An 11,825-nucleotide genomic window follows, 5' to 3' on the forward strand; every position below is an offset into this window, starting at 1 on the left:
CGCGAAACAAATATAATCGCTGAACGATTAAACGATTTGAAGTGCTACAGCCATCGATGTTGTATTGGACGTGACCGTATATTCACACCAACGGACTGATTTCAAAACCGAAACTTCAAAAGTCGTGCCAGAAAACGTCATTTGTTCGTCTTTTATGTTTACAACTAATCAGACATTATCCAATGCCCAGCAAGTCATCTGCTATATTGTTTTGCGCGCTTCAGAGAAAGAAAATTACACTGACATCGTTTATTTTAAAAATTACCACATATGGTTACTTCTGCTGCCCTCTTCTATAAAAATCAGCGCTGCCAATTTACACTTGGTGTCATTGTACTCAAACACACACCATCATTCATAACACACATGAACGCCAGTTTTCCACATCCATAACCAACAGAACTACACAATTTATGCCCCAAAACTTGACTACTGTAAGGTTCATGCAAAAATAGTTCCTTCTCACTTCTTTTTATGAACATGATGTCCCACATTTTAAAAGAATTTTGGCATGCTTTTTCCCCAGTACATGTCACGGTCCCAATCCTGTTCTAATCCAGACATCTGATATGTGTGCACCAGGATAGATGCACCTCTGATAAGCGTCAATGAAAGATCGTGATTCATGTCAGTCTATCACACTGTCTGCTTGAAAACTCATCTTCCAGCATAATGATAACACATGATAGACGAGGCAGAATGAATACATGCATGAAAAGGACACCAGGAGAGTGGAAACCATTTTTGTGACCCGTCCCCCTAAAAAGTGCATGTGCTGGGTAAATGACAAACTGAGGAAGAAAGAGAGAGAGAAAATGAAGAAAAAAAGAGCAACGAAACAGTTAAAAAAAAAAGAAGAAGAAAAAGTCAATTACAAAAGAAAATGTGGGGGTGATTTTCCACCACACAGTTCCTTCACAGTAGAAGTTGATCACGTCTGTGGCCCTCCGAGTGTTCACCACTCTGCGTCCCCGACAGCTTTTTGGAAAACGTAGTCCTTGCCCTGAAGGTTCATGATTCCATCCTTGAGGTGGAACTTCCAGCGATTTCTGCTCCTTGAGATCTAAAGTAGAAAGGCACATTCACTGGTAATGGAACACAGTGATAGCAGAGGTATGGGACCTATGTGTGGGGTGCAATAATAATAATAATAATAATAAAGTAATAAGAAAAAGTCAAAATCTACTGTGTCCCCTAATAACTCATCCTATAGGTGAACATCCCGCTTTAGGGGATGCTGCTGTCAAAGATCCTAATGGTCTTGAGCAAAAATAGGCAAAACAGCATTCTGCTAGTAACCTACAAATGACATGTAATGGACGTAATGTATCACATCCTGACGTATTACATTAGTTTCAACATATCTGTGAAGGACAGCATAAACTGTCTGTGGTATTAGTAAGCGTGTGGAGGGTGGAACCCTCCTGAGACAATAACGACATAGCAGCGCCGTTGCAGAACACCAAGCTCCGTTTCCACAGAGTCCGCCTTTCGGCCCATTCAATAAATCCTCAGTACAATGAGCGTTTTGTTACAGCTAAAGGAAGTTTTCCATCTTTGCTGCACTCCCTTCACTGCTGATTTGACAAAGGCTGCAAACAGACAGTTCACACATTTTTGAATAACCAGAGATTACAAAACCCATACTCGCAGATAAATTGCTGTGCATTATCAGTTAGCTTTAAAAAATGGGCCATCCATCAGAAAACACATCTTCTGTTTCAAAGTAATCAATCATCCCACTAGCGTCACATTCTATGCTGGCAACATCGTGGTGTCACCTTGAACTAAAGCCAAAGGAAAGCAGAGACGCGAATGTCTTGCGAAAGGATTTTTCCCACAGACATTTTGCATCTCGAGCAAAAGCTTTCTAGCCAATCTCCATACGTACCTTGTCGTACTGGCAGACGACGACATTATCAATTTCGAAGTTCTCGGAAACTTCCTCGTCCGAGACATCGTCATCGGAATTTAGTGGTTCCTACAATGGTGAAAGAGGCATCAGCATTATTACTCTGTAGGATGCCTTTGCACTGTACACATTCTGAAAGCAAAAGGTCAGCTGTGACACTAATGAGAGAGAGAGAGAGACATGTGATTCCTGCACTCATTCACTTTGAATCCAAATCTTTCCACATCCTACTGCAGGAAAAAAAAAAAGAAAATAATATATATATATATAAAGAGCAAAGCAAGCTTGAATCTGTCACAAGAGTTTGCGTCATCATCATGTTCATATTCATGGCTCGTGCACACTGCAAGGATTGAAGATGACAAATTATATCTGCAACCATTTTTGTGCACCCACACCTCAAGATGTCATTAGGCAGCATATGTACCTTAATCTTGGGCAGGGTGAAAAGCAAGTAAGCATATTTGAAGAAGTGCCAGCAGATTATACTTGCTCTCAAAGTAAGCAAATGATGTGCAGCGAGGCAATGACTATGTACAGTACGGGAAGATGTTGAATTCAAAAAAGGCTTAGACAATTCCACAAGGATGTTCACTGTGCCTGGCATTCGAATATGCACTGCACAATTATAAATAGGGCTTTGCATCTTATGGTTAAACCCAGTAAAGCCCGATAAAAACCTGGTGAAACCCAGAATGAACTTGCCACAGCACAAATTCAGTCATCAATACAGGCACTGAAGAATGCTAGGCACTGGGCATTCAGCACAGCCGTTCTGTGTCATATTTTCACCTAAAATGAGAGACGATCTTTCTCTCTCTCTATTTTATTTGTTCTCCACCCAAAAAAGCTGCTTTTCTACACGAGATATACTGTAGAAGTGGTTTTTTCGCGCGGAATTATTTTTTGCGTTTTTCGCACACACCTCCAAAATCGCGAATTTAAGTTCCCGCGAATAACTCTGGCCATATGAGGGCGAAAATCGTTCGGCGTTCGACGCTATACCGTGACTACCTGACCCTTTCTACTCCATGTAGCATAGGCAGTTCAAGCAAGCGCAGAAGATTGTTTTATCCCATCAGGCAAGATGAAAAGAAATGAAAATTCATCATGCTTTTGTTACTCCTATAAACGCTTTGCACTACACATGCAATATACCACTATAGCACGAAGCCAGAACATGCCTTTCCCCGCATTCTCAAAATCAGCTTGAATGATAGTACCACATCTCAACCGAACTGGTCAGTGCCCCGAGTGATAATTAATAAGAACTGCTAAAATAAACTGGCTAACTTGCATACGGCCAGTACTATGGCCTCCTACAGGGTCCCTAAAGGCCATTTGACAGGGCCTTTCCTCCCATCTCTGTGAGGAGAAGAAAGGAATAGACCTAGAATGCCGCAATCCACGTGAACAACGGATGTCTTAGTACGTGCCGAAATATGCCCGAGTATTGACGGCGGCACGATATGCAAGAGCAAAGCACTCCCGGAAACCTGTGTCGCGAATTTAAGTCCTCGCGAATCAATCCTCAAAGCAGCTCTGCTCGAAAACGCGAAAATATTTTCCACATGAAAAAAAAACACTTCTACAGTAACCATATGGCCCGATTTTACAGCTCCTGAAATAAAACAAGATTTTTCAGCCCCGATTTTCAAAAAGTAATCATAAGTGGCCTTCAGAGCAGAGCAAACAATGGGTCAATTTAACTGGACGTCCAGAGCTTCTTGGCACAGCAACTCCACGTTTCTGTAACTGAAGCTGTGCGTCCACTAACAGTGCTATCGTATGACAGCAAACCAAAATATCAAACTTTCCACGATGAGCTTAAAGGAGCACGGAAGGCACATGGAACGTATATCTTTTTACTGCATCATATGAGCAGACTACCTTCATATGCATCATATAAGTAGACCAGTATCACCCCTGGCGATGAAACTCCCCATTCATCATCTCACAATAAAGTTGTTGTTGTTGTTGACTATCTTCAGGAGCCATCATGCAAAATAGGTATTTCATTTGGGAAGTACGAATTTACTGAGAAAATTGCTTTGCAAGAAAGCACGCAGCAGTGGTGACCAAAGCATGCTTGTCAGGATGATCCGTAAAGCAGTAGTTCCAGTTACAACGCAGCAGCCAGATTCATGGTACTGGACAACGCCCTTATGAGTAGGATTGACTTTTTATGCTTTTACGTGTACACGATCACAACGAGCAATAATGCATTCAATGGTGGAAATGAAACAGGTATTGTGAGCACCAACTAAGAAACAAAATCAAGAAAGCATTATCTTGCCTCTTCCTCTCCAGCGTCATCATTGTCCTCATCTGCAACATCATCATCATTGTCGTCCTTGTCATCATCATCTTGGAAATCATCTTCCTCTTCTTCTTCGTCGCTTGTGTCATTGGCTCCATCTAACTGTATCACTGGGTTGCCCTGCACATGCACCACACATACATTGGTCAGTTCGTGAACCACACAAACCATACAGCATGTTTCACACTAAACGGTACCTGAGGAAGCGTGGACCTCCACGCGAAAGCTTGTACAAATTAAACTTAAACAAAAATCTTCAGTGTCGGCTTCTGTATTTTGTTTAACTAAACGTTAACCTAAATCTGACCATGAACTACAACGCAGGAACACCCCGCGTCCCTCGACGTTGAGCCAAGCATTCAAAGGGGTTGTGAATCCAATACCGAATATCACACGAAATCGTGGTTGAAATGTAGGTTTATGGGCACCAAACATCTCCGTTGAAACCCCCTTCACACTGCGCTCCCGCGTCACAGAGTTGTGGCACTTTGAATATGAGTAGAGCCTGAAGCTTTAGGGTTTTACCCGATTCTTCCCCGAGTTGAAGGTTCACCCTTTAGGGTGAAACCCGATTTTTATCCGGCAAATTCCCCTCACTGGGATGTCTGTAGGAATGCATTAACTTACTTGTTTGGCAGCAAATGCAGTTATATCACCGTTTGTACCAAACCATTACAGTTAGTTTGAGCAACTGAGCCGAATTTAGCATACCGGGAGTGTTTTCACCCGAATTCGCATGAATTTAGTGCACACGTTTATTTACCCGATTTTTACCCCCTCGAATTTAGAAAAAAATCTTTCTCGAAAACTGCAGCCTCTAAATATGAGGAGATCCTTTCACTTTTGGCTCATACAAGACCAGAGCTCCTCTAACAGAGCACGTACCGCAACATTCCGCTGTTGCGTGGCTGCCGTAACAGGAACCGCGGCCTGGGCCACCGGCTGACCGCTCGTCACCACCATCGGTGTTGCGTGTCCTGCGAGTGCTTGCCCCATCGTGACTGTGTACTGCCCTGGTTCCCCCGTTGGCTTCATGATGTGTTGAAACTGAATGTTGCCAGCTGCCGCCTGTGCATTTACATCTGAAACAAACCACACCTTGAGCTGTGGGCTCCATTCGCAATAGCTGCGTGAAAATCACTCACTTCGTGCAGCTGCCTGAAGTGCGGTTGCATGGGCCATATTTAAGACCCCTCCCTGCAACAAGCTGGCCGCCACATCGGGATGAAGTGCTAATGCTGCCGTTGCGGCTGAGGAAGACTAAGAACACCAAAGACGTAGTCGACATTGTGAGAATGCCGATGAACTAAGTCCTTCAAAGCACACATGTATCGGGCAGGAGCGAAGCACACTGACAGACACAGTGATGTTGCTAATGTTACTGATCACTATTCAAATTATGTTAAAGGGACCCTGCACTACAATGTCACACATGGAGTGGTCTTTTGTCAATAAAATCAGTGTTAGACGTGGCAGGGTTACTTCGCTGTGCGGCACTACCACGCTATGATTAAGGCCCCTAGCTTTCCGCGGTGGAAAACTAACATTTCCGCAAGATGAGATTTACAAATCAGCGGGCAAGAGGAAACAAGCAAAAAATGTTGAAGCATTCTCCCTATATCGCTCACGAACTCGTGCCGCACGCCTGTTCAGCCTATCCTAACTTGAAATCCATACATAATTCTGTAATATATCGAATATTCCGCAAAAATCACACGCTTCTGAGGGGAAGAGCAAGTTCCACGAGACTAGGCCAATTCCACAAAATTTTGCGGAATCGCGGATTCGTGGAAAGCTAGGGGGCTCTAACTATGATGCCATATAATGATGCAACAAAATGTCAACATTATATGTTTGTTTCCTGCCTGATACCATTGCACGTTGGCTTTAATCTGCCGTTTACACCATTACGTGTGTATTGTTATACAATTAAATAGTGACGTATTCTGTAATTGAATTCGGTATTGTCTTGTGCTGCTTTTTTTGCTTTCAGTGTTGAGTGTCTGGTACTGTATTATATCTGTCAGTCGCCCCATACACTGCTGATGTGGTAATGCCGTCTCGAACCAAAATCTGTCAGGCTTTCAAAGAAAACTCTACATATGATATTTGAAGTCAGGAGCGTGACAAATTTCTGATCGCAAACCCCATCAGCAGTGCTTGCACTCTAGTTTCTACATATCTAGGCAGACGAAGTCAAGCAGAGATGTTTCCCATATGAGCGATTGAACCAATAAAGACAATGGGTTCGGGTGTGCATCGGCAAGGGCACATGCATAGCCTTGCACACCTCCTGCTGCTGACGTCCCCACAGTGAAGTGTACTGAAGTGCCACAAGAGGCATGAGTGTATCGTATTACAGATTGATAATGGGTGCGTTACGTAGGTGCGCGGGTGTTTCATACTCCACTCGCTTAACACGACACGTCGGTGCACTACAGTGTCAGACACCAATCAGTTTTTCACGCTCCCATTTCAAATGGGTCCACTGAAGCAGACGACAAGCGTTTGGGGCTTGAAACGTTTGGAGTGACGTATTTCCTGTTGAGCACGCGATCCACCAGGTGCAAGCGGCTGGCACCGGCAGAAAGGTACTTCTAATTAGTTCGAAGCTTACGCTTTGAAGCAAAATATAGGTGTGCTATGTTACAGAATTCTCCCATTTCGGGAACCTACATTTTTTTGGACACTTCCATGAGTATGTCGGCGTTCATTCGCGGGTCATGCAAGACTTTAATGCAGTCATGTTCACAGCAGGCAGCCACCTTCACTGAAAATTGCTCCTATGGTGTCTATTACAAGTTCCCAGTGTTTACGTCACATTTGCTATTGCGAGAAAATGTTCTCAAAACCGCCGTCGTCCAAACAAAGCCACCGTGTCTCAGTCTGTGCACTGCACGAGCAAACAACAGGAAGTGGTATCACCGAGAGAGCAGTGAGCAGCTCCAAATCTTTTTTTCGACGTTAAGTGGTCGCTCCGGGTGTCTCGTCCTCCTCGTGGGGGTGCACCAAAAGAGTGGCGCCTACTTAACGCACCCGAGCTATTCAACTTGGAAAACACTGATGTCTGTGTTCTTGGCTTCAGATGTTCAAGTCACTTCTTGGTTAGTGGGTACACATGACAATGACAACGCGGCAATGACTAAATGAGGGATGAGATTTGCGGACTTCCACAACACAAGTGCAATAAAAACACGACACTCACATGGATCTGTTGTGGACGATACTACAGAAGAAAAGGAAAGAACGTAACCTTTACACACGATACAACAACTTTCCATCTAACTTCTAAGTCCTCTTTGTCAGTAGCTAAGGAAATCATTCAATTGAAAAACTGTATTTAGAAACGTTTCACGGGGCAAAAATTGAGTTCCACAAATGACAGAAGGGCGTCTTTACCATTACTGTTTGTAGTCCCTGCTGGGCTGACTGTGCTGGAAGTGTGATAGTTAACTTTTGCTGCACAAAGAGAAAAAAAAAAAAGGTCGTCACCACTATGCATGAACGAGGAGAACTTTGTCAGATAAGAGATCTTCTAAAGTCCGTACCCCTCCAGACGTTGGCGTGGCGTGGTACTGCAGGACAGTAGGTTGAACAATACCATTTGGTCCAATCGTCAACTGGTGTGTAATGGCTGCAGGACGATCGATTAATGAAACAATTTTAGCGTGACATAGCTTTCCGATGCTCCTGTTACAAATAAACTGTGGTGAAAAGCAGAAAGTGAGTGTCAACAAAACGGGACAGCTGACCTTGTGCAGCAACAGGATTTGCTGTCGCTGCTGCTTGATGCACTTGCGGCTGCTGCACGACAGCATGCGCTGTCCTTTGGAACGTTGGCTGTGGTGCTGGCTCATGTGTGTCGACAGCTTTGGATTCCGTCAGTTTCTTTTCCCATATCTGGAAGCATTAAAAATAAAATTATGTACCGCCACGCCATCGCAATGCTCCGGCTGGCTTTCAAGTGAGTGTCGTATTTTGTGTCCATTTGGTTTGACCTCCGAGTTGGAATATTTTGTACGTCCAGAGCAAAAATAGTGCTCTGTCTGCACTTGAGCAATCATGTACTTAGTTGTCATTCTGAAGACAGGCTCGAGGCTCCTATGTATTGCAGAAGAGCAGCCTAACGGAAACCAAATGATTAAATAGATAGCTGTGTTTGAGACTTGTGTACGTGTGCGTCCCTTCTTGTTCCCTAGTATCGGGGTTTTCGTCATGGATACATATCGTGGCAAAAGGGGGAAAAGGCCGTGCCGGCATATCCTCCAGAGTCACCACCAAAAACAGGCCCACACACTCACAAAGTCCATTTTTTGTAATTGATTTGTATTTTTTTTGTAATTTCTTTTAATCCTCATATAACTCACTCATATCCAGTCTGAATTTTTACTCAGTACGGTATTTGTGCTACGGCAAAATAATGGAAATACCGCGACTTGTACTGTGACGAGCATATCGCCGTTATGGCAGAAGGTACGGTACCAAAGGTGCAGCAAGTTGAAATAAGTGAATTAGCATTAGTTTTATAACAGTGAGTTACTAAGTGAACCGAGTACCCTAACGATGAAAGATGGAAGTCACTGAAAAGGTTAGCCAGCTGTAGGGCTCGAACCCACATCTTCTGGATTGTCGGTCCAAGGCTCTACCAATTGAGCTAAGCTAACACACCTCCCCAGCGACTTCCAAGGGTACCAGCGGCATGGCCGAGTGGGCTAAAGCGTCTGCTCGTTGGCGGTAACCAAGGTCGTGCTGTAGACTGGGAGGTGGTGGGTTCGAATCCTACCGCCGGCTGTGCTGTCTGAGGTTTTCCCTGGGTTTTCCGAAGACTTTCCAGACGAATGTCGGCACAGTTCCCCCTGAAGTCGGCCCAGGACGCATACTAATCCCCCTGTCCCCCACTCCTTCCTGCTGTCCTCTCTCCGTCTGTCCACCTCTGTACGCCGCTCATAGCCACAGTTGCTTCGCGGCGCTAACACCCAATCAAACAAAAACAAAAAAAACTTCCAAGGGTGCGTCAACGGAAGGGACAAACCAACCACTCTCTCACGCATCCCCCTTTCACTCTTACATTTTTCTCACTCATACACACAATCATACGACGGGATCAAGCAAGCGGCAAATGTTGAACATGAGAGAACTGTAGAAAACTGAGAGAACTGAACACTGAGAGAACTGTATTTGTCCTTTCTATGTTGTTCCAGCCTCAGAACATCAGTTCTCTCATGTTCAACATTTGCCGCTTGCATAGATCCCGTCGTATGATTTTGTGTATGAGTGAGAAAAATGTAAGAGTGAAAGGGGGATGCGTGAGAGAGTGGTTGGTTTGTCCCTTCCGTTGACGCACCCTTGGAAGTCGCTGGGGAGTTGTGTTAGCTTAGCTCAATTGGTAGAGCACTGGACCGGCAATCCAGAAGATGTGGGTTCGAGTCCTACAGCTGGCTAACCTTTTCAGTGACTTCCATCTTTCATCGTTAATTTCTTAGGCAAATTGAGGCTTTGTATGTATTTGTCACTTCTATGTTGTTCCAGCCTCAGAACATCAGTTCTTTCATGTTCTTTCAAGAATTCGTGTCATTGCCGTCCAACCTGACCATTGTGCATTGAAACAAAGGCTGGGTAAGATAACAAATGTTGCTGCAACTTCCCCGTTGAAGAAGTTCACGAGTACAACTTTTTCTCCCACGATAAGATATAAGGCAGATATCGTGCACAATAATCACGTATACTTAAGTGCCATCACGTACATCAATATGATATAATATACATAGGAAGTGACTTTTTCGGGTTAAACGCCTTTCTCAGATTCGGGGGGGTAAAAATCGGGCGCTATTTTTAAATCTGTAAATCGGGGAGAAATCGGGCGATAATTGTGCCTTCGGGTGTTTTTCTCCTCTTGTCTATTAAGTCCTTTCCTAATATCTCTCTTTCTTTTTTCGTTTTTTGTTTTGCTGGATCGTGACCTTCCAGCGAGAATTCCCGAAGGCATAGACAGTGTTGACAAACATGGGTGCATTGCTGGGAACGTAACTGACCCATTCTTACATGTGTTGCACGTGGCGACCTTTGTTCGTCTTCAGTGAAAACGTCATTTGAGGATTTCATAGTGACTGGAATTCAGGGAGAAATCGGGTTAAACCCGAATTGGTCGGAGGTCAGTTCGGGGGGAATAACCGGGTGGAATCGGGTTTAAACAAAAAAAGTCACTCCCTAAATATACAGTGAGGAAGGTCATACCGAAGATTAAATTCTCTAAAAACCTGACCATCCTCGATCCATATAAGCCACCGGGCACAGTATTGGCCAATGAAAGTGAAATAACCTGTTTCGTAAACGTGTTGCTGTGTTTGACATCGTGTTGTGTCTGTCTCGCTTGTTCACAGTTTTTTGGGGTTATTTTTTACTCAAAATCATAGTATGGTACTCTATACCTGTCGCAGTTCTTGAAGTGCTTGATCGTCCACACCTTCGTCGAGGAAAATATCTTTGACCCCATTTATGACATCTTCGATCACACTGCGGTACAGCTTCGGCTGAAAGTAGACACATAATTTGTGCTCACTTAGTACCACCATCACTCACGTAGTACCACCATTTTATAAACTCGGTTTCAACATAAATGTAGATTGCTGGCGCACTGAAATAATACGTTATAAGAATGCAAAATCACGAGGCAGTAATTATTTCTTTTGAATTTGCACGGGTCACAAAAATGTTCTTATTTCCATTCACAATTCATTCATCCATTCCACAAGCATTCCAAACGCGTTACCGCTCATCTTTCTTGCATTGTGTGGGCCTTTTGTGAACGAGAAATGACATACTATTAACCCTTTCACTGCTCCCGTTGCTAAATGCGAGCACACACAAAAATGTACCCACTGACTCAACCACCCACAGGTCAGCAACAGCCGGTGTCTGTACGGCTGAGGACAATAACTTTCCGTACATCTACGACAGTAAGCAAAATCTTCAACTTTACATTACTTTTTCCCATCGATACGAGCATAATAATTTTAATTGTAATTCAGTCGTTCCCGCGCACATCTCCATTTTATTTACGGGTCCATTCGGGCCCCCGGTGTTCCGGCAAAAGAAACACGCCACAAAATCGCCATCACATCCCGGGAAGGACACGGACTTTGGAGGAAACGCAGTTGGTCAGGCCCAGTGATTTCCCTACGCCAAACGACAGCATGGGTCCTTGCCGCTAAACTTACCACGCTAGATGCGGCCATCTATGCGATGGTGTTATATTTCCTCAAAACCGTATGAGCTGGCTTCCTCCGAAGCCGACAGGCAGGCAAGCTCTTCGACACGTTTATATAGTTTTCCGAGCGCCGACTATTGCCCTAGAGGGGTCTTCATTGGGGTCGATGACGTCATCATTACGTCAGCTACCGGCATGGCACCTAACGAGCATAACGAGCATTTGGGCAATCTTTATTGTACGGAAATTAGAAGACTGTATTTATTAAAGAACAGTCAACTGAAAGAAGTATATACCAGACAACGCTAAGGCAAGACGTGAATTTTTCAAAATAAGCCATTCTGTCAGGCGACATAACACTCATAGTTCCGGTTTCGGTATGGTTG

General features: G+C 44.1%; 1 protein-coding gene and 1 non-coding gene across 2 annotated transcripts; one reads left to right on the forward strand and one right to left on the reverse strand.

The window, feature by feature from the left end:
- Nucleotides 1–122: 122 nt before the first annotated feature.
- Nucleotides 123–11,616, reverse strand: LOC135396958 (transcription initiation factor IIA subunit 1-like). Its single transcript, XM_064628213.1, has 11 exons — nt 11,450–11,616; nt 10,661–10,762; nt 7,985–8,132; nt 7,781–7,866; nt 7,632–7,691; nt 7,438–7,458; nt 5,378–5,492; nt 5,118–5,314; nt 4,209–4,352; nt 1,892–1,981; nt 123–1,063 (listed from the first exon to the last, which is right to left on the reverse strand). Exons 1-11 carry the CDS (start codon nt 11,465–11,467, stop codon nt 956–958), a joined length of 1,089 nt encoding a protein of 362 aa, XP_064484283.1. The 5' UTR covers nt 11,468–11,616; the 3' UTR covers nt 123–955.
- Trnaa-ggc (transfer RNA alanine (anticodon GGC)) lies at nt 9,601–9,673 on the forward strand. The gene has a single exon. It is a non-coding gene; the product is annotated as a tRNA-Ala (tRNA).
- Nucleotides 11,617–11,825: the final 209 nt, after the last annotated feature.

The sequence above is a fragment of the Ornithodoros turicata genome, chromosome 6 (assembly GCF_037126465.1).
Source record: "Ornithodoros turicata isolate Travis chromosome 6, ASM3712646v1, whole genome shotgun sequence".
Classification (NCBI taxonomy): domain Eukaryota; kingdom Metazoa; phylum Arthropoda; class Arachnida; order Ixodida; family Argasidae; genus Ornithodoros; species Ornithodoros turicata.

Bases quoted from the DNA above. Each gene is read 5' to 3' on its own strand.
- LOC135396958 (XM_064628213.1), bottom strand. The intron at 7,867-7,984 runs GTCAGCTGTCCC...ATCGTCCTGCAG, and splicing joins AAATCCTGTTGCTGCACAAG to CCATTACACACCAGTTGACG. The intron at 5,493-7,437 runs GTGAGTGTCGTG...TGGTGTTCTTAG, and splicing joins ATCGTCCACAACAGATCCAT to TCTTCCTCAGCCGCAACGGC.